The sequence below is a fragment of the Stegodyphus dumicola genome, chromosome 10 (genome assembly GCF_044657685.1).
Source record: "Stegodyphus dumicola isolate Sdum_Otavi_A_Nest chromosome 10, ASM4465768v1".
Classification (NCBI taxonomy): domain Eukaryota; kingdom Metazoa; phylum Arthropoda; class Arachnida; order Araneae; family Eresidae; genus Stegodyphus; species Stegodyphus dumicola.
In genome coordinates this window covers 151,342,359-151,366,115 of record NC_140777.1, presented here as the reverse complement: position 1 = coordinate 151,366,115, position 23,757 = coordinate 151,342,359, and the positions used below count along the sequence as shown (strand labels likewise).

Below are 23,757 nucleotides of genomic sequence, written 5' to 3'. Positions count from 1 at the left end.
AAAAATGACGAGTAACAAAACCTATTATGGAATATGGATTATACCTTTTTTTAAATGGATTTAAATTTTTTTTTTAATTTTTTATGGATTATACCTATTTTAACGAAATTCCTTCAATGAATTTAGAGACTTTTTAGTTACTTTTGCAGGTGTATCTAGCGACATTTGAAAGTGAGAATTGGCATTCATGTATATGCTGCTGTTTTCAATATTAGCGCAAAGTGGAATTCCCTTTCCTTTTGAATTACGAACATATGCTAATAACACGCCTACCAGCGGCCGAGCGGTAAAGTCGCTGAACACTGGTAGTTCGGTCCGAGGTTCGAATCCTGCGAACGGGCTGGCTGCATGAGTGTTTTCGTGGTTTTTCCCATGTGTAACGTGTATACGAGCCAGTTTCCCTTAGAAAGTCCTCCACGAAGGCATCCCTCCCCTTAGGCAGATAGCCCTCGAGGCTTTGCCATAATCACACACATACACACACACGTTAATAACACAGTTTTTCTCCGTGTCAATAGGCAAGTTGATGGATTTTTATGAGAACCATCTGCATTCTTGTTTATAATTGCATCACTGAACGCTTCTGTTTTTGTTTTGTCTAACTGTTATCGATGGCACCATTGCTGAGTAAGCGATGATTATTATGTTTAAAATAATTAAAAATTGGCGGCATAACACTTTCAGTTTATTGATATTGCTTTGCGTTTGCCGGTTTGTTCTTGCTTTTCGTGAAGTTCCTTTTCAGTGATATGGAAATGTGAAGCTTTCTGTACAAGAAGGTAAGATTTTTGTACTTTTCATATAATTTTTCAATATGCACGAAATATGTGTATTAATGAGATGTTAATAGTGTTTTAATTTTTATTCATAATCAGGGGCGTAGCCTGAATTTCCATAAAGGCATGCTGCTGAACAGCAATGTTTCGATAATTATATTAACAAATGAAAATTAGAATTGGAAAGTTGAATATTGTTTTTGCGTATTAATATGTTGTCTTTAAGGTCTAATTTAAGGGGCTTTTTTTAATTCATATTAGTGGTCCGCCAAATATAAAATTATATAGGTAGTGGTCCGTGAAGTTCTAAGTGCTGACGACCGCCTTGTGATCCTTCTAAATTTCAATAAAAAATAATTTTAAAAATAACAAACAGTTATTGAATGAAAAAGAACAGTTAATAGAACTCTTGAATGACACAGCACTTAAAATGAAATTCCAAGCACAGTGCATAATTTCTGGACCTCATTACCAGTCAAAACAGAAAACAGTGAATGATATACTGGTGCTTTAAAAAATTATACTTAAGATCGCTTCTGCGTATCTATATGAGAAAATATTTTCTTCACGAATTCAATTAGAAACAAAGTATCGAAACAGACATCATAAATATGTGCCGATCTCAGACTTAAGTTTACTGGCATACATTTAAACATGGAACAGCTGGCTGTGTAAAAATTGGAAGGCTTATCCATCTCATTAATTACGAGTGCCAACATTTATTTAATTATTAGTTAATAAGGTAAAGCTTATACAAACAAATTTAATTTTCCTTCGGTTAATGTCATTACACCAATACAAAGTTAAACAAAATTTTTTATTAATTACACTCTAAAATTTAAATGTTCAGATAGTAACATATGCTAAAATAATTGATTTGGAAATAGGTAAGAGTAAAGTGGTCCGTAGAACATTCTAATATATAAAATAAATATATTAGAATTAGTTATAAAATTGTAACTACTCAAAAAATTTTTGAGAAATGCTGTCTTAATTAAATTTTAAAAAATTGTAAATCAATAAATATGTCATGCACACTAATTTAAATTAACATGAAAGCTCTCTAAATAATATATATTTAATCTTTTTATTCTAAAAAGCTATTAAGAAAAACATTCTGTATTAAAAAATATGTCTTAAACCAAGAAAATAACTTTAAAAAAAATATAAACAAATTAACAGCAAGCTTAAATTTATATGACCTTGAAAGAAGGATCAGTAATCTGTTAAGCAAACTGCGGATTTTGATTCCTTCTCATTTTTTTATATTTAAATCAGATTTCTTTCACGCACCGCGGTGACCAATGCCGGTTTCTGATTTTTGATTAGTTGATGTATGGGGGCATGGTACGAAATGAAAAAAGAATATATAAAGAAGTATAAAAAAGCGAAGTTAAATTTATTATCTTCTGGGTCAGCTGAGCGGAAGAACTTCAAGTGTGAGTGCAGAGCCTTTCGAGGCGTCTTGATGCCCAGAAATGGGCAAAACTTTCGCCTGACGTCACCCATGAGGCCCACTTTCGACACAGCCTTCACTTTGGCCGCGAAAGTATATGAACGGGGATGATGCACAAATTACCATATGAACCACAACGTGCATGAGTATCTCGTTATTACCACAGAGAAATATAATTTGCATAAAAAAAGACTGTACTCAAAACGTCTTTCGAGACACGATTTTTTTTTTTCAAAGACTAACAACTAAATGAGTCATTTTGCTTGGGAAATAAGAAGCCACCGGATATGGTGAATATATAATCTTTAATTGTGTTTAAGCTTTTCGGCTATCTGAATTTGTTCATGTATTTTATGTATTGTTGATTCTTAAACTATAATTGTGTTTATGCACGAAATTTTTGTCAGTAAGTGTATTAAAAAATTTCTTGGGGACTTGTGGCAATACGAAAAAAGCTAGCCAGCAAGTTATGTAGAATTAAAATACCAGAAGAAATTAAAGTAGGTGCGCCACGAATGAATAAAATGCATGCAGACACGTGCCAAATTAATATATTAACCATACCCATAAGTGGCTTTTGTTAATGTTCTATTGCATAATTTCTCCCCCCCCCCCCGCCTGGAACCTAGCTACTGTGTAAAATCAGTACTTGGCTGTGCACGTAAATGAGTATAGTGTTAACAGTCGCATAATCTTTCCTTTCTCCGATTTCTTCTTTGAAAGACTTACAAGGCCCAAAAATTTTCACAATCAAGCTCCTATTTGGCAAAAATTGAGGAGACGGTTAAATTTCCCTCCACGTAATATACCCGCAAAAATGACACCCAATTCAATATTAAAATAATATATGTGTTTACACAAAGGAATATAGTGACATAAAAGAAATTGAAATGTGGTCAGATAATCGAGAATGCCGGATATCACGGATTATTAAAGGACACGCATATTAACATCATTGACTAAAAAAAAAGACATTTCATTTTAAAAATGGCGCAGTAAAAGACTAACATAATAACTATACGCTGTAATCAAATTTATTTCATTATGCTTACAATAAATAAAATTATTTTACTAAAAATTAAAGGCATGTCCATTTCAAGATACACTAATAATTTTAAATTGTTAAAGAAATATGCTTTGATGGGTACTAGGATGTGGTCATATGCACTCTGCAAAAATTCAACAAATTGTACTGGAAATTAACAATTTTAGTGTCACGACTTGATCTAATGCTCTAAGCATAGTCACGTGATTTACATAGAATAGTAAGGATAATGTATCTTGAATGATACACACAGTGTAATACTAATAAGAATAACAATAATTTTTACTATGAATTAAATATTTATAGTATGTCTGATTAAAGAATTTAAATGAACTGTACAACACACGAAAATGTCTGATTAAAGAATTTAAATTTCGATTTCTCGATTATACTATGTCTGATTAAAGAATTTAAATAAACTGTACAACACACGAAACATGAAACAAAAGCTTTGGCCACAAGTCTAAGCAGTCGAAATAGTTTTTAACAAAATACCATTTAACCAAATCAGTATCTGACTGCTTACCGTAAATCTGGTTTATATCTTAACCTTCACGGTTTTATAGCAGATAATCATTTTTTATTTACTAGGGCCATTTAACTAAGTAATCAGATAAAAGGAAAATCTCGAAACAAAATTATAACAGGGTTTTTCTCCACCTATCTAACATTAAACAATAAAATGTGAATATCAATAATAGATCGAATGTTCTTGAATCTTATTTAATGAAGTGACCGCGTGGAACACAGATTTCAAGAAAAAAAATAAGCTCTTTTTTTAACATATTACTAAGATATCTTTTAATATTCGAGATTTCTTTTAAAAGGTGCTATTTGTTATTTATCAATCTGTCGCAAAAATGACAAAGAAAATAAAGTATAAATACAAGAAACTGGTATCTGAATTTCTGACATTTATACGTATTACACCTTTTTGAGAGTTTTCTACGTTAAAATATGTGCATCATATTTATGATAGGAAATCATACAAGGATTTCATTTTTCTCTTTAATCTGAAGTAACTAAGCTTCATTGCAAAGCGAATACTAGCAGTTAATGCAGTTCGCAACAGTTTAGTTGCACCCTAACACTCCAAATATAGAGGTAAAGAAACAACCTTACACTAGTATAGAATCTTATAGAACGCTTTATCAGTTTTGGGTGTAACTAATCATCTTCGAAAAGCAAAATCTTCTGGCTGTTGCTAAAAGTGGGACCTATATTAGTCACCTTCGAAATCAAAAAACGTTCTGTGAAATTTACGCCATTTATACGTGTTTTCCCTATGCATTTCCTTTCACAGTCCGATTAACTATGATGAATATGTTCCATTATAATCAAAGACCACTAATGGCTGAAAGGTTAAGACCGTTGAATACTGGAAGTTCGCACTTGGGTTCGATGCCAAGCGAATAGGCTGTCTGCGTGGTTGGTTTTCGTAGTTCCCCCCCCCCATGTCTAACGTGACTAGTGAATAAGTTTGCTCTAGAAAGTCCTCAACGCCCTTTCTTTAAGCGAATTGCCCTCGTGTGCTTTGCTGTATTCAAATAACCTAACTATCCATTATAATCCACATCATGTGTTTATTACTTACGAACAATAAATAAGACCTAAAAAAATAATATGTGTTAATGGCAATACAGTCCCCTTTTCTTGTTTGACAACACGACCACGCGTGTCGCCCTCCACCCAGTATCTGCTCACGTTCTCGAGCTAGCGCGAAGAAAGAAGTAAAACATTTCCAATCGGAAGCAACTGCGATCAAATCTGTGCATCTGAAATTGTGAATTTCCCTAATTACACTTGAAGAATGGATGAAAAACTTGCTCGAAAGAGAATTGATAGTTTATTTGGAGACAGGAGAAAATACCTTGTGGTTTACGAGGGGGGAGTGTTTTTGCATACTGATAAGCCGGACCATCACCATCATCATCATTCCCACCATGATATTCATCATCTTCATCATGAGACTGAGAAAGTAAGCGATTATATATTTATTTACTTATATTTAATATTATAAACGGGTATTTGTATTCATACTGAAATATAAGACATCGGTTAGCTCATAAGAAGTCAAATTACTGAATTAAAATAGTACTGTAGCTTTAAAAATTTCGAATCATATCCCTCGCAGTTTGAAAACTTAAATTGTACTTAATATAATTAATTGTACTTAACATTCTATTTGTATAACGTCGCCTATTTTAAAGTAAAAACAAATAAACAACTTCATTAAAAATCTGAATAACAATTTTAATACCTTTTTAATACTATATAATATGTAGTTATTTTAAAATCTGAATTTTAACATTTTATAAAATTACAACAGTTATCAATAAGATTTGAAACTATCAACTAATAATATTATATTAAACTTATTCCAACCTAGCGTGTGGTTTTACCTTTTTATGTATTACAATTTAAAACTCAAATTTGTTCAGCATTCATCGAATGTATTTTTATGTTTTTATTGAAAGGAAGGTATTCAGTTGTTCATTTTCTTTCTTCTTTACATTAATCAAAAACTGATGGTGAAGATCAGGAAATATAAAATTTTTATTCTGTTGTCTGTTATTGGTTACATAGGCTAAAATGCTTTTATATAAAACAAAGATTGAATAAATCAGAATTATATTACTCTAGTATAAATTTAAAATCTTAGAAGTGTTTGGAAAGCTTCGGTTATTCGAGAAAAATTTTGCTCTTAAAATTAACATAATCAAATGAACTTTTATTAATTAGAAGTGAAAGAATTGTTTTATTCATTTAATATATAATATTTATGTAAAAATTCATATAAAGTTTTATCTTTTAATATCGGTACCTGAAATTAAACTGCTTTCAAGTAGGAGAAACGTTTCATTCATTTAAAAATGCTGAATAAATTATTTGTATAGTTTGGTCTAAAATACTGTAATTAAACATTCGAAAATGTTTCGGACTCTGCTGCTCAAAGATCGCATCGAATTGTATGCCATCAGAAATATCTTTACTCTGGTACCTAGTGATCAAAAGATTGAGTATATCTAACTTTCAAAAACTGTTGAAATTTCAAAATGGCATACTATTTAATGGCATACTGTTTCGAAGGGTGACTCTTATAAACTGCTACTATCACTTGAAATTTTCAGTGCAGTTTATGCTCTTAGCTTTGAGAAACGTTGGTTTGGTGCACGATACAGTTGAGTTTTTAGGATTGAGCATTACTTCTCAAGCATAAATCTTATTGCAATGCCATCCTTCTCAGATTCATTGCTCATGATTGTAAAGATTGCGAGCAAGCACAGAACGATTGCAATGATCGTGAGAGATTCCAGACTTCGTCCATTTTGTCGAAACTCAGAAAAAAATACGGGGGGGGGCGCCCATTTCTTTTCTTATGGTGAACGTTTCCACGTTCTCAAAAATCAGGTTACCAAGCGGAAAACATTGTCTTGTTAGGTTCACGAACATTTGGGAGGATCTCTTCATGCGCTTCAACATCTTTTCTGTAAAAATGCATTGCGAAGTAATGCTCAATCAGGAAAATTCTCTCTGCTTGAGGGAAACTCATCCCCATCTTGCACCAAACAAAAGGTTCTGAAGACTAACATCACACCCCGCAACTCAAATTTCAAGTGATATATTACTGGGATCAGTATACCCGTGTTATCCATTAAAACAATTTGCCGTTAATATCCAGTTTCGAATTTTCTACAGTTTTTGAACATTTGATGCGCACTATTTTTGCATCATCTTGTATTTGAAAATAATCTTCGAGCATATATCATCTTGCATCATTTTCGACCTCAAAACTGAAGGGAATGTCAACTTTCCAAAAAGTATAACTGGGTCTTTTAAATTGCACAATTTGTTAATTGCAGTACGTCAACTGATAAAACTACAGAAATTTTGCATACACATTAAACATTCTAGAACCCCGTGGAGGCCTGAAAAATATAATTTACGGACATGAGTATAGAGCCCCTGGTGTCTGTGTGACATGTGAATGTAGTAAGGCTATATTTATGTTACTTTGGAGGATTAAGTGCTCTGACTATGTTGTACATTTTATTAATGAAAATTCAAGTAAATGCTGATGAATTCTCCGTCTTAATTCATATTTAAAATTTTTATATAAAAATTCCCTCAATTTACACATTTTTAATACATACATTTATTAAACTTTTTATGTGTGCATTAAGAGAAAAAGGATGTAAAGTGCTGAATGTGGGTTAATAATGCTAAAATCAGAAATAATTAAGTAACAATATGCATTTAAAATTAGGCAAACAAAAGCAACCTTAGTTTGGCAAAGATTTAAAAAAAACTCTGTCAGTTTTGAGGGCGATCAGACAGAAGTCCCTTTCTTCAGGAGCAAAGGCGTTTTTGCTTAATTTTAAATTTTACATTGGCGTGTACCTCTTTCATTTGATTAACAATGTGTAATTTGCTTCGTGCAACACGTGTATCTAACTATAGATTACTCGACATCCGTTGACTGTCATTTTATATATCTATATCCAAAATTAAAATATCTAAAATTAAATATCTAAAATTGTAAAAGATATATCTAAAATTTAGATCTAAAATTAAATATATAAAACTAAAATGATATCTAAAATTAAAATGTAAAATATTCTGCATAAAAAAATTGTATTAAATATTGGCGGATGTACTGAGGAAACTCATTAAAATGATATTTTGTTAGTTTTTAAAGTATAATCTGGAATAATCATGCAACTAAAAAAAAAAAAAAAAAAAACTTCCTCACGTAAAATTTGTTCCTCATGCCTGAGAACTATTTATGTGCATTCTATAAATTCACAAAATATAAATTTATATGAGGAAATGCAAATAAATCCTCCCTTGTTTCGGTTACGAATATTAACATATTAGCAAAATTAATGTTTAAAATATGCAAGTCAAGTTATTTTGAAGCTTTCTTTTTCTTTCTGTAGTTTTAACATATAAAACATCGATATATGCATTATTTTTAAAACAGTGGTCTATATATTAAAATCTACGCCCGTCTATCTATCTGTTTGTGGCATTATCTCCTCCGGAACGGCGGAGAGTGGAGTTTCGAGAACGCTACTTCATGTTTCCAAAAATTTCAACCATTCTCATCTTCGTACAACCTTGATGAAATGTTTGAGATTCTTTCTATCTTCCTCTTTTTATTTATTTATTTGTTTATTTTTTTCACGATGGTTTGGGGCATGGCGCCGAAAAGTTGTGGTACGTTATAAAAAATGTTTATACGAGATGGCGATACTGATGTATCATTAAAATAAGAAACTTTCATTTCCAGCTTATGGTGCTGCCATCTGTTGCAAAATTTTAATCTTAGATCCATTTCTTAATTATTTAAAAATACAGGCAATAAATTACAGTTCTTTGTAATAACAGGTAGCTAGATCTTTATCCTCTCGAAGCGATCTATATCAGTGCGAACCAAATAAACAAATCTGTATAATAACTAAAGGCGTATAAAAATGTAAGCTCTGTATTAATTTTTGAAATAAAACTTTAATTCGAATATTTTAAATTGCTATTTTGCTTGCTTTTTATGATAGCAAAATCGTTGGTGGCATTCTAAAAGTTTGTTTCATTACTCCAGTTGCTCTATATTTATTAAATATAAGATACTCATTTTTAGGTCTTGAGCGTTTCTTAACCAAGTTGTATCTAAAAAACTCTTCTCGTAACAAGTAATACTTACAGTAATTGAGAGGAGAACTCGAAGTAAAAAAGTAGAATTACTAAATTTGGAATTTCGTTTTGGAGACTGTATTTTTGAATAAAGTTCAAAGCAACTTTCCTTTCGCCTCTTAGTTTAGTCTTCCCGAGCAGTAACAAAAATTAAATTCGGAAGTATTTTTCTCACAGTGAGGAACTTTCTTATTTATGTCAATATGACCGTAATTTAATTGTCATTATTCAAAAGTCACAGTGGCATAAGAGAAGGCCTAACCGAAAATGAAGTTTCTTTCTAATATCTCTGAATACACTGCCAAGTGTAAAAACAGTTTTCTCCTCAATTCAGTTCCGTATCACTTTTCGGTGACCGAGTGGATAAATCGGCTGAATACTGGTATTTCGATCTAGGGTTCAATCCAGAACTGGCTGACTGCCTCATGCGGTTTACTTGATGTGTAACGTTGTTTTTGTGTTGTTGCTGCGACTATAATCCGGCTTGCCTGATATCAGAACAAGCCCACGAAATCCATCGTGGCAAAGAGGAAAGACTGCGCCTGTCGTTGGCAAAAGAGCTTGGGTACAGTTTAACTTACAGATGCAAGTGACAATATGACTTTGTTGAGTTCCGCCCTCAAATTTGGAGGAGAGCACCCGGAAGGGACGGGTCTGAGAATCTCCCACCCTTCTTCCCCTAACCTCTCGAGAGAACTTTCGGTTCGCCGCGTATTTAGAGTGCCCCCATGCCGCACAGACACTATACATTAGGATTCAGTGTTTAACCATTGGTAATGTGGGTATTGTCCAACTACACTATCTATCTTTATTTGAACATTATTATTTTTTTGAAGAATTTTGACATATTTACAATTTTTACATACGGTTACAATATAATTGTGACATATGGTACCTTTCCTACTCGAATACGTAATGGTAAATATAGAACATAATGGTAAATACAGAACTTAAAGGTAAATACATAACATAAAGGTAAATACGAGGGTTGTAAATTAAGTAATGGCAACATAGGTATAAATAAATTTTTAATGAACTTGCAAGTACAATTGCATTATATTTTTTCTATGTAATCACCAGCAAAGCTTATAAACTTTTGCCAAATGTCGGGAAGCCGTTGTAGACCAGTCGCAAGATGTTGATTGTTGATGTGAGCGACCGACCGCCCTACTGCGGGGAGTACAGATGAAACGTCATGAAATCGGTGACCTCAGAGGGGTTCCTTCAACTTCGGAAACAGATCGAAGTCACAAGGACTCATGTCGGGTGAGTAGGGACGGTGTTCCAGGATTTCCCACTGTCACCGTCGCAAAAGGAGAGTGACATTGTTTGCGACCTGGCAACGAGCGCTGTCATGCAATGCGATAGGGAGATTGTTGTGCAATAAACGTGGACATTTGCGTCGCATAGCCGGACGCAGATGGTGCTATAGGAATAGTAATCTGTGTTGACAGTTTTTCCTTCAGATACAGCATGTGTAATAATCACACCGTTTGATGACTCAGACCAACCTCTAAGGATAATTCTCGGAAAGTCCATCGGCGGTCTATGGTAAGGAGACCGCTCAGGATGTCAATCTTCTATTGAGGAATGGAGGGCCGACCTGTGCGTTGCAAATCCGCAGTCTCATTCCAACCGGAACGAATGTTATCCCATTGTGCTACTGTTTCTATATGGTAAAGCATTTGTGCCACAGACTTCCACTAATCCTCGATAGCATTCTGTTGCATTTTTGCCACGGGCAACCTCTATTTTAAGCCACGACCGCTGATCACCTTTTGAATACATGGTTTAGAGCGATGGAAACGAAACTCTTCACTTTAACGCCACACAACTACCCTCCTAAGCAGATCGACTGTTTTTTGCACTCTACACATCGACAACAGCACCTCACCGCTCCCATACCCTATTTGCGCATGCCCGCCCTTCTGTGAGTTTCAAGGTTAAGTTGCCACTATTTAATTTACAACCCCCATATATAGCATATTAATACATAATGGCATACATATACCAGTACATTTACAAACATTTGTTTTGGTTGGATGCAAAGAGATGTTGTATGGTTCTGTAGTCTTTTTGTCAGTTCTAGTCTGTACTTTTGTCAATTTTGTCCTTTAATTTATTGTCAAGTAGGTCGTTTTGACAATTCTAATTTAAATTTTTGAAAGTTCCTGTGTGCTATTATTTGCTTATCTTGTATTGCACAATTCTTCTCCTCTTCTAGCGAGGAATATGACTGAGAGTTTTATTTTTCTTCTTAGTTGTTTGACTTTTAATGCTATTTGCAAGTACTGATATCTCTGAATACCAGTTAGTCTCAGAAAGTTTCAAATGATAGTTTTTTGTTAATGGACATTAGAAGATGTAATTGTTAGGGTCACCTCTTTCCTCACACATACATTGCTCAGAAGGAGCTATGTTTCGTTCGTAAAAATACGTGGGGAAAGGGCCATGTCCTGTCATAAACCAATTGACTAGATGGTTAGTATTCTGTCCGTACTGATGTGAGATTTAAGGTGGAAGAATCTTCTCCCCTTATCACTATTTTTTCAATTCTTCTTCCCAAACTTGTTCCCGTAGGCATTTAAGTTGGTATTTTAGCTGAGATTTGGGCCAACAGGGATTTTTTAATTCTGAGTCAAAGTCAGTGATAGCAGATTGACACTATATATTTAAAACATCCAAGCCGCGCCCGGGATTCGAACTTGAGAACCCTTTGGTACGACAGTCAGCGTCACTAAACACTATCCCGTTTGGGTGGCGATGTGTTACGTAGAGTATGTAACGTTATATTCATTAATGACCATGAATAGGCACCACTGACCATTTTGTAACGGGCATATGAACGAGTTACCATTGTTTCAGTCCTTCACTAATAATTTTAATCCCCATGCTGCACCTTAAAACGAATAACCGTAGTGGACTTTGTTGTGATCATATGAATTTGAATTAGTCTTTTTGCTCCGAAGATTCATGACTAGCTCTTATGTTTCGTATGAAATATGCTGTTCTAAAAAAATGTTCTGCCAGAGGCGGATTTCTCTTTCCGCCTCTCTCTAGCTGCGCAGTGGTTCGTAATATACAAAATTTTAATCTATCCTTTTTCAGTCTCAAGATTTCTCTGAATGCTAGACTTCCGTGAAAAATATTTAGCAGTTTTTTAAGAAATAGAGATGAACCGGTAAATTTTATGTATATTTAAGCCATTTTGGGCTTAATTTTATATTCGTTAGCCCAAAAGTGACGTTAATCCTGAATGGAAATTAGTTTCGAAACGGCATTTTGCGACGAAACACCTAAATGCGTTGTATGAAGTTTTAAATTGTTGCCACCAAATATTATCGTCCCTGGTATATTTAAAGAAATCAAATAATGAAGAATGTGCATGAATGTATGCATATTCCTCGCACTATGAATAAACAACGGTACCTAGAGCCATCAAATTTTGAATAGCATAGTCCTCCACCCGAAGATGAGCTCCTGGAAGCCCAAATTTTGAATTTCGAATTTGTTTTATTACCTATTTCATATTTTATAGACCTTTAACGAATTTTTGATTAACAAACACAACGATTTCAAAGCGATCAGTAACAACACTGTACGGAATAAAAGATTTTTTATCTCCAGCGTGAGGCTGTCTATCGGAAATTCTAAAGATATGCTCATTTTAAATATTTTGTGATTTTACTGTTGAATAGAATTTTATGTGGCGTAATAGCGCCAAGAAACTTATATTTAATAAATAAAGCAAGCGCAAAAAAAAAAAAAAAATTAATAATAAAAAAGAAAAAAAAAAGCGTTTTGTAGAGCCATCTTAGTAAGAAAACTGGACACTCATTTGATGAACTGAAAAAATTTGATGTGTACACCACATGACTTCCTTGTACGGAATATTAAATTATATGCATTTTTTCTTGCATTTTATTTAAACTTATTAGATTGAATTAAACCTACTTCGCCGAGAGCGCATAAACCACAATAGAATAAATGCACTCTTTAAATTTCACTTTGTTTACCATAGCGACACTCTGGCGCTAGGTTTACTTAACAGTATTATATTTCATTCATATTATAACTCAGAATGCACAAAATGTATATCATTTAAAGAAATATCTAATCGTTGCCACATGTTCTATTCAAGTACTATAATAAAGCTAGAACTATGTATAAAAGAAATTAAGCAAACAAAACAAAACAGAAACAGTTTTTCACAGACGATTGAGTATTTCTCATTTAATTAATTCAGTTCTCACTTCGGGAGAAGGCAAAAATACATAAAAACTCAAAATATCTATATTAAAAATTACCAAGTAAATCTCAAACGCTTATTTCCTCGAAAACATTTCAGAAAGAATTAAGCATGATTTAATTGGCAATAATAAATGAATGCGTTATCTTTGCTGTTGCGAAGCTAAGCTTCTCTAGATTGGCAACAAATCCACTAGTCTCCTGTTTCAAATGTAAACATCAATGGCCGCCATTAAAAACAGGCTTAGCGGCAATTAAACAACTTTAAAATTGCTGATAATTCTAAAAATATTGCACGCAGATTTACTAAAGGCATAAGATCCTTAACCGGAAGATAAAAACAACATAATTCAATCATTTTTAAAGCAAAAAATATACAATTTACAAACATATAAGAGTAAAGAAACTGAGATTACTGAGCCGGGTAATAGAGTGGATATATATATAAATATATTTATATACGTTTGGTGCTGCCGATTGCAACGAAAATACGAGGTGCACATCTACATGTTATAGTAGTCCTATATACAAAATTTCAACGTTCTGAGGCTACTCGTTTTTGAGTTATGCGAGATACGTACGTACGCACGTACGTACATACGTTCGTACAGACGCCACGAAAAATTCCCTTCAGAATTAATTTTAAAGCAGTTTTATAATTTTTTGAAGGAAAAGAGTATTTTATTCTGTCCTTACGTACAGATATGACGCACAAACATCGTTAAATTGCATTCGATAGCGGTCAAAATGGATATTTTCATTGAAATATGCTGCCTGAAACTTTTCGCGATTACAATACTTCCTTTTTACTTCGTACAAGGAAGTAAAAAGACCGAAAAAAAAAAAAAAAAGCAGAAAATGGTATGCCAACATTCAACGCATCGGAAATTCTAAACATATACACTGGTTATTTATGTTTCTTTTATGTGTATATATTTACATGCATGGAACTAATTTCTTTTAATAAAACTGTTGATATTAATACTAAACATTCTAAAAATAAAGGTAAAAGGCTTACTTTTTCTGAGGATCTTCATTCTCTTTCTAATCCAAGGGTGTCCGAGAATATTTTATTTAATAAATTGAAGATAATCACTATTCAAAGGCACTTCTATAATATATGTTTAATTTATATTACTAACTAATTACATATACAACACAGACAGAAGTTACTGATTACATCTTTCATTCAAACGTCTATTGCAAATTCTAAAGTTCAGTTATAGTTCTTTGGCTGCGCGCATGCGCAGATCACTTAATTTTTGGCAACAGTTTTAACGGCAGGAGTTACAACAAACAAGCTCTTTTCAACCATACAAGCTCTTTTGAATTAGGAATTTCATTATTATTTTATTTAGGGGCGGCTATTTTATTGCCAGTTTACTTAAAATGTAAATTACTAAAGTATTCATTAGAAAAAATAAGCCTTAAATAAAATTTATGTTACAAAGATGAAAGAAAGGTATTAATAATTGTAGGCAGTAAATTTTGTGTAAGTGTTCCTCGAAATCTGTATATTATTTCAAGAATTTCGCATAGATATTTACATTTTAAGAATCCTTGAAATAATATTCATAACTGAGAAAAGTCTATGAAATAATATTCGTGATAGAGAAAGAATATTCTGTTTGACGATTCATAATTATATAATAAATGTTGATAATACATACTATATTTAATATTATGATGAATCATAATAAGAGACTATGTAATAAAAATTCTTAATATAGCGATGAACCAATCACGTTGTTATTATTATGGAAACTATTATAAGGACAATTTGCATACATGAATTAAATAAATTTAAGAAATAAAATGAAAAAAAAATGCTTTTAAATGGTAAATCTGTATTAACTTTTTTTAATAACAATGATAGGAAAAGAACTTTTTTTAGAAAGGATTTTTATCTCAATATCTCGCTTTTTGTGGATGAATTTCATTCATTAGAGGTTATATTATGTAACTTCTAAGCAAGCTTTTATTAATTTTTACTTAGTGAAATTACTCAAAAACTGTCGCTTTATATATAATACCATTGGGTGCAAACTATTGAAAACGCCTACATTGAGCTTTGGTCAATAAAACACAGAATCATCAGTATATTCAAACCTCGACTAGAACAGGATCAATGCAAAACTTCTTACGAACTTGATTTTGACTGTTTTCTAAAAATCTGCTATGAAGCTGAAAAAGGCATTTTAAGAATGACAGGAATCTGACCTTCTATTATAATTTTAAAAAAATACTAACATGGTCAACGATTCCTCTTGTTTTATAAATAAGCTTTTTTCATATGGAGAGGCGACGTAATTAATCAAGGCTGAAGAGAAACAAAGTAAAATATAAAATTAGCGAAGCAACAGCCATGTGTGCCGTAGATATCAAGACTCTATAGATTTTGAGGACAAATAAGTACACGTACCTCTTCATCAAGAGCAAATATATCCGCAACGAACGGAAAGCAACTGTTGTATTTATACCCAAAACGAGTAAAGTGAACCAAACTGAAAAATTAAGTTAATAGAATCTTTAAAGCAATAGAAAGGACTTGATTGAAAGTAAAGTCATTAACTAAACAAGATAAATCTTTGTGAATGTGAAAATCTTCAAGAAAATCCAACTGACCAATGAAAGAAGATTTTTGGATAAATTTTTGCAGACGAAAAGTCAAAATTGTGGTTAAATTTCCAACTATGATTAGCTGTCAAAGACCTTGTTAATTTTGTATTCCTTGATACGAAACTTAAAACGCTCTTTTAGTTTGGTCTACGATATCAAATCCCATTGACAAGACATGGTGTAAAGTCCCTAAGAATTAAAATCAGAAATGGAATCATTAGGAATCAACCCATGGGTTTTATTGATAGGCGAGAAAATGACTTGAAATTTAAACCTGTGGAGAGTTCGTGCAATTTTGTGACTGACAGAAGGATGAAATGGAAGCACGACAAGATTATTAATGTTATTTCGAACAGTGGAATGTCTTCTTTTATTATAAGATGAAAATGTTTTAAAGGCTTTGTCAATGACCAAGGGAGAAAATCATCATCAGTGGCAAATGATCTCAAATAATTGAATTCATTAGCAAGCAAAGGTTCTGAGGAAGAAATTTTAAGAGCGCTAAATAGAAATAAGCCTTTTTTGCTTAACCAGGTGACATAACTGTGACATAACTTAGCATGAGAAGGCAAACAGGCAGGAAAGGGTTTACGGTAAATAGTAGTATTGCAGTCAGATTCATTGCAGATTATAAGAATATCAAAGAAAGGAAGATTATTGTCAGATTCAGTTTTAAAAAGGAGCTGGATGGCTGTACCAGTGAATTTATAACAATTAATGTCTGAGATAAATCTTCTTTATTACCATCAAAAAGAGCGAAATTGCCTTCTGCGTAGCGAATCTATAGATGGAAAGGTAGTTTATCAAATAATTTGACATCAAAATAGGGCATGTAAATGACAGCAAATGCACCATTGAGAAGATTGCCCATAGTCAATCCTTCCGTTCGGCGATAGTATTGATTTTGAAAAACAAAGTGGGCTTGAATTAAAGAAACTTTAGTAACAGAAATTAATCCTTAATAGTTTGTCTGTTATATATACTCACAAGTTTCATAAATCATCTTCGAATTCAATTAACAATTCAACCCCAGTTTGAAACTTACAAATAAAAGTGAAGATAAGCATGCCGTCTCCTGGTATTACGCTAATTTTAGTACCTTAAAGTTATTTAACTAATGAAAGGAAGCTATATTAGCGTTAACTTGTAAAGCAAACTAAAGATTCAATCATCTTCAGGTTTTTAGCCCAAAAAGACGTTAGACCCAAAGGGCTATTAGTCTCAAAACGGCATTTTGCGTCGTTTCATTTTCTGCGTTGGTTCACTTTTCAAACCGTTGCCACCAAATTATTATATTTAAAGAAACTAAATAATGAAGAATCTGCATGAATGTTTCTCGCACTGTGAAAAAACGACGGTATCTAGAGCCATCTAATTTTGAATAACGTAGTCCTCCAACCGAACATGGGCACTTGGAAGCCGGAATATTGAATTTCAAATTTGTTTTATTATCTATTTCAAATATTGTAAAGCTTTAACGAATTTTTGTTTAAAAAACTCAATTTCAAAGCGAGCAATGGCAATACTGTACGGAAAAGAAGTTTTTATTTCGAGAGACTGTGTACCGGAAATTCTAAAAATATGTTCTTTTTAAATATTTTGTGATATTGCTGTTAAATTTAATTTTATGTCGTTTAAGTGCGAAGAACATTATATTTAATAAATAAAGGTAACACACAAAGTTAAAAAGATCGCCCGTTTGGGTGTAATATAAAACATGGAAGCTTTCAGATTTTCTTTATTTTATTTTTAAAGAGAATTTATTTTTATTCGAGATATATGTTTGCCTATTTATTTATCGTTATTCAAATTCCTATAGGAATATATTAATGGGTATTTTAGTTATTATTGAATTAATTACACTGTTATATTTCACTTCATTTATTCGTTTCTTTGCTTGTATTACTTATTCCTGTCTATATTATTTTCAGTAGTTATGCCTTTCATTGGTGTTACTTCATTTGTTTCGTTTAATTTTCAAAATACCAAAGTTGAGCCAATAAATAGCAACATTCTGAATTTAAAACATGCAGCCTCAATAGAATTTAACTAAGAATTTAATATTTTGATTACAGAAGCTTTCAAATATTACATATCATTTCAAATTTCAAGAAAGACAAATTAATTTAATATTCATAAAAATATTATTTTCAGAACATGTGTGAATATGCCAGTACTGAATATTACGACCCCTATCACATCTATGTTTGCTGAGTAAATATTATGTACAAATTCGATTTGAATTTTTCAATAGAATCAAATATTTCGAAAAACCATTATTCTAGTTTAGTAATTATCCAGAAATCTAAAGCATTAACTTGCTTTCTTCCATTCTCGAATGCGTAAAGATTAAATATTTGGTTTCTCAGAGCAGTAAATCATTTCTAGGCCTACGATAAGAAATAAATATCAATACAGTAAATTTCAGCTTTAAAAATATGACTGTAAAACCTTATTACACAAACAGTTCAGAATGATTTGAATTGCGTATTATTTAGTTTGTTTTATAATAGTGTTTAAAAGAATATAGTAATGTTACGAAATGTACATTCGCGGTGAGATGGCTTCCCCGCAAGGCAGTTTTAGGGTTGCCATAAAATGTCAAGAAAAGGTAGGGTTGCCACATTTGGCGAAAAATCGCCCATTTGGCAATATTTGGCGAAAAAATTGGCGATATACCATGGGCGGATGGAGAACCTTCTGGAACGAATTCTTACCGGTTTAGCCCAGAATGTTCTCGAACACAGGCCGAAATCTATATAAACCCTGCTGGTCCGCAGTCAGTGTATGTGTGCCTCGTCTAGAATGCGAGTTAGTTAGCATCGAGTTGGTGTCTCGTTTAGCGAGTCAATCCCTGCGGAGTCAGTCGATCGAGTTGACAGCCGGGCAGCGAGTGCCGAGTGGGTCGTCGTGTGCACCGAAGGAGTCTGTTAGTGTATCGCGGTTAGTGCATCGTCGAGAGAGCGTGCTGAGCTCCGGGCACGACTGAACCGAAGAGTCGGGAGCTGTGCTCGTGTGTCGTCGAGTGCATCGCGAGTTGTAGCGTGGAGAGTCTTGACAGTACGTAGAGTTCCGAGAACGACCAAGTAGAGTCGGGAGCTGTACTCCGGAAAGCAGAGTCGGGTGCTTTGCAGGAAGCTGTCTCCACCGTTCTAGCCTGATAACCTGAAGGCTATATCGCTGATTATTCCAGCGAGTTTATAGTAGATCTTCGACGACTGTAAAACGTGACTTTGTAGCTGAGCTGTCCTGATTATTACCGGCCAATAAAGTGTGTTTCGATACTTCATCAAGTGTCATCATTATTTACTCCAAATTCATACAAACCCCGTACGAACGTAAAGGAATAAAATAACCTAACAATTGGTGTCAGGAAGAGAAAAACTCAACAGTATGTTAATTAAGGTTCTGCATACCAGTTTGAACCATCTACCATATGCCTGCTTTTAAATAAATTTACCTCTTTATCCATCTCTTGAGATGGTTCCTCTCAAGTATTTGAGTATTTCATTGTTAACTTTTTTGAGGGGGGGTATAAAACAGAAGTCACTGAACAGGTTTTTAAAACAGTATAGCTACTACCTCCTAAAAAAATAAGTAAAAAAAGGAAAAGTTCGATATGTTACTTTATTATTATCTTTCCCCCCCCCAAGAGATTTTCCGATGTTATTCGTGCTTCTTTCTTTCCATTCTGCAAAGAAAGAAACAACAGATTTGTACAAATAAATAGCATTAGAAAAAATTTCTGTGTGCAGTTGTGTACCCTTCGTGTCGATATTAAAACTCTCTTCTATGTCAAAATTCCATGTTATCTTTCGCAGATTAAGAAAATGGTGAAAATCTGATGTTTGAGAAACAATCAGAAAAGCATACCTTATATACAAGAAGCTGCATAAGGCAATAAATTACACAAATATAAATAAATAATTAAATAAATATAATATAATTAAAATTAAAAATATGAGCTCCACTTATAATTACGGTTTTAGAACATTTTATAGATTTCACAGTCGATTTCGACATTTTAATCAAAATTTGAAAGCCAAAACAAATTCAACGTCATCAAAACATTGTATAAAATGAAAATTTATAAGTTTTATCAAAACTTTCAGTAAATAAACAGTGAAGTTTATTTTCATCTGAAAACATTTAAGGATCACACCAAAAAAAGACCAATTTATAGCACAAGTGGGCGTTAGCCCAGAAGGGCTATTAGTCTCAAAACGGAATTTTGAGTCGATCACTTTAAATGTCCAAATCACGTTTCAAATTGTCGCCACCAAATATTATCGTTCTGTATTATATTTAAAGAAACTAAATAATGGAGAATCTACATGAATATATGTATATTTCTCGCACTGTGAAAAAGCAACGGTAGCTGGAGTCATCAAATTCTGAATAACATAGTTCGCCACCCGAACATGGGTAACTGGAAGCTCGAATTTGGAATTTGTTTTATTGTCTGCTTCGTATTTTGTAAACTTTTAGCGATTTTTTTATTAAAAACTCAAAAATTTCAAAGCGAGCAGTGGCAACACTGCAAGGAATAAAACATTTTTAACTCCAACGAACGAGACTGTCTATTGGAAATTCAAAGATATGCTGGTTTTAAATATTTTTAGTCCAGTGTGGCGTTAGGCCAAATGCCCTTGAAACCTGTTTGTGTCTGTAAATGAAAAAAAACGCCCGTTTGGGTAAACTTACAGATTTTATTTTTTTATTAAATTTTTTATTGTTATTATTTTCTCTTTAACACCTTCACTGCCATGTGCATCACCGATGATTCACATCGGCCTTAGTTTTCGGATCCGAATCTTATTCACAAGTTTTCATTATTTGACACCATATGAGCCATCGCTGCTTCACAAATACACAGATCTATAAGAATAAAATTATTTTGAAGACCTCAAAAAGTTGCTTTGTATTCTTGGTTTCTGGCTTTTGGAAGCTCTTTTCCATATAATGTTACGCTATTTTAAAGTACACTGGTGTGCAAAAATTAAGGACGAGACGGTTTTTTCAATATAACTTTGTACAAAAGCTTTCCAAATCAACACATTTAATACCGTAAGATCCCCAATACGTAAGGACATGAGTAATGTAAGCAACACTTAGTAAAAGAGAAATCAGAGGGATAAAAAGAAGCTTTATTGAAAAAGTAGCATGGAGCGCAATGCGACTGAAGGCCGAAACATCCCTGTGATGGGTGTCCAGCAAGAAACATCCGGTCTTTAATAGGGGTATGATCTCCCCTGACCTGCTAGGCAGGTTTCACAGCGTCTGCCCATGCTGAGAATGAGGGTGTCAATGAGTTGTTAAGGCATTGCTGCCCATTCGTCTTGCAGTGCCAATCGAAGCTCCGGAATCGTTACTGGTGGTAAGGTACGAGCTGCCAAGCGTCTACCTAGAAAATGCCATACATGCTCGATGGGATTGAGATCCGGAGATCGTGCCGGCCAATCCATACGTTCAATATCCTCACTCTCTAAGAGCTGTTCGGCAGCTACTGTGCGATGACATGATGCATTGTCGTCCATGAAAAGGAACTGCGGACCCATAGCGCCTCTAAAAAGACGCACATATGGAAGAAGAATCTCGTTACAATAACGGGTCTTGTTGACTGAACCTGCGTCGAAGATGTGAAGGTCTGTACGACTACCAAGCATGATGCCTCCCCAAACGAGAACACCGCCACCTCCATACCTGTCCCTTTCAATGATGTTCGAGGGACGATTGCGGCTTCCCCGCTCTCTCCAGATGAGTATGCGATGAGAATCGCTACTCAGACTGAATCTACTCTCATCTGTAAAGAGTACTCGTCCCCATTCATTGTCTTTCCAATTCCGGTGTTTCCGGCACCACAGAGAACGCCTTCTCCGATGGGCAGGCGTTAGAGGTACACACCGTACAGTGCGTCGTGCAAGACCACCACCGTGCAGTCTTCTTTCCACGGTAAAACGCGATATCGGTCGTCCAGTCGCCTGTGTCGTGTGTCTAGCGATTTCTCCCGCTGTCTGCCGCCTGTTTCTTCTGGCCTGTAAGGCAATATACCGGTCATCTGCGGGTGTGGTTCCTCGTGGACGACCACTGCTAAACCCCCGATAGCTGTTCCTGTAGTTTGAAATTGTCTCCAAAGTCGTGAAACGATGCTGTGAGCAATTCCGAACTCTCCAGCCACACTTGTCACACTGCGGCCTTCCTCCAACTTCCCAATGATTCGACCTCGGGTAAAAGCATCCAGATGTCGTCTAACAGATTGATTATTCGCCATTTCTCGCTGAGGCAGCAACTCGGTGTGATGTTAACTGCTATACGGCGTGCAATCTCTTTGCCAGAAATACTGATCTTACACCGACAACATGCTTTATACTACTCAGACACTCCACCATTATGTCTACCTGCATATCTTCGCATGTGCTACCGTACATCACCTTACTTAATCTCCTGATTGGTCTTTCTGTCCGCTCTGCCTCTTCGTTCAGCTGATATGCTAATTTTTCGACTTCGTCCTTAATTTTTGCACACCAGTGTATGTTTTGTTGCGGGAACGTTTGAGTAATTAATATTTATTTGGAAGTAAAACTAGATATTGAACTGATTTTTTTGACTAAATGGGATAAGAAAACACTAGAATTAAAGAATGGCCCGACAAAGTAATTTGCCTTATTTTGCGGTGGGAATCAAGATGCTAAATGCAGAGGGAAATAATTCAAAGAAAAAAGTTTTAGTTGTGTTATTTTTAAATTTCCTTATTGAATAGGAAATAAACCAACATATACAATCATTTTTATGGATTATTAGGATTTACGCATTAAACAATGTAAATTCAAACAAAAGTACAGTTCTATTTATTGCATCATATTCGTTAATATGCAACCCCTTTCTCTCCTTACAACTGCAGCTTACGAAACAATTAGTTGGTTTCAGTACTAATGTTCTCCGCTTGCACAAACTAAAACAAACTCAACAACCAATCCTTCCACTCGAATGACCTTACAAATAACTCCTAATGATACAGTATGCAAGAAAAAATGTAAATGACGATGGACAATTGCTGTACCCTTGCGTTTACATAAAAATAGATCCATTCGTTCCCATTGAATGAATGAAGCATTAACTTCGAAAATGAAAACGAACTGTAAGCAGAGGTGGTTGCAGAAACTGCTTGTCCTAAAAGTAATTTCAACTACGAAGGCAAAAGATGCTATGTCTTGATAACAGAAAGGACCTTGATTTCGTAATGCTTTTTCATTTCCTGGACGCCTGGGACAGCATTTTTTTCCGGTTGTTAATTTGGTCGAATTAATAGGATGACTAAAATGTTTGGAATAATGAGAAGGGAAAAAAATTGCTGACTGTGATTGATGTGGTTGCCAGATTTAGCAATTTATTTCTAGCCACTGTGAAATAGCCTTCCGCTTTAGACTCGCGCAGTGTTTTTTTCTCCTGTGGTTTTTCATGGTCGAGGTTTTTCATGAAAGGGAAATATGTATACGTCAGCCGCGTTGTGTGACAAGGTTTACAGGCAGATTGCTTTTTGTTATTTTTGGTGCACATAAAATTCTCTCTTTCGATTTTTGAATATCTTAAGGCAGTGGTATCAAATTCAAATTTCATGCACGCGGAATGCACATCTCAAAGCAACTGACAGCATGATTTTTATAAACAAAATGAAAGTTATTTTTTAAGAACGCAAACTTTCTTAACTAAATTTAAAAAATGTTTCTCCTAAATATTTATCAAAAAATACATAAACAGTAAAAAGAAATATGCAAAAAGAAAACTCCCAGTTTATATGTATTTTCTGTTCTGCAGTCTAAAAGTTGATACTTGCAAGGAATTTCTGTTGGATACACTTTAGAATTCAAACGCATTGAGAGCTAAATATTAAATTTTCAATACTGACGTTTATTTCAAAT

At 33.9% G+C, this 23,757-nt stretch overlaps 1 protein-coding gene and 1 long non-coding RNA gene across 2 annotated transcripts in view; one reads left to right on the top strand and one right to left on the bottom strand.

Moving 5' to 3' along the window:
• The window catches only part of LOC146995158 (uncharacterized), a 172,791-nt gene that overhangs the window by 7,336 nt on the left and 141,698 nt on the right, over positions 1 to 23,757 (bottom strand). The gene's annotated exons all lie outside the window — the stretch shown is intronic.
• Positions 5,001 to 23,757, top strand: part of LOC118183447 (WD repeat-containing protein 47-like) — a 136,045-nt gene continuing 117,288 nt past the window's right edge. Inside the window, exon 1 of the mRNA XM_035352984.2 lies at positions 5,001 to 5,255. Within this exon, the coding sequence (XP_035208875.1) occupies positions 5,088 to 5,255 (168 nt within the window). The 5' untranslated portion in view covers positions 5,001 to 5,087. The remainder of the gene's footprint in view (positions 5,256 to 23,757) is intronic.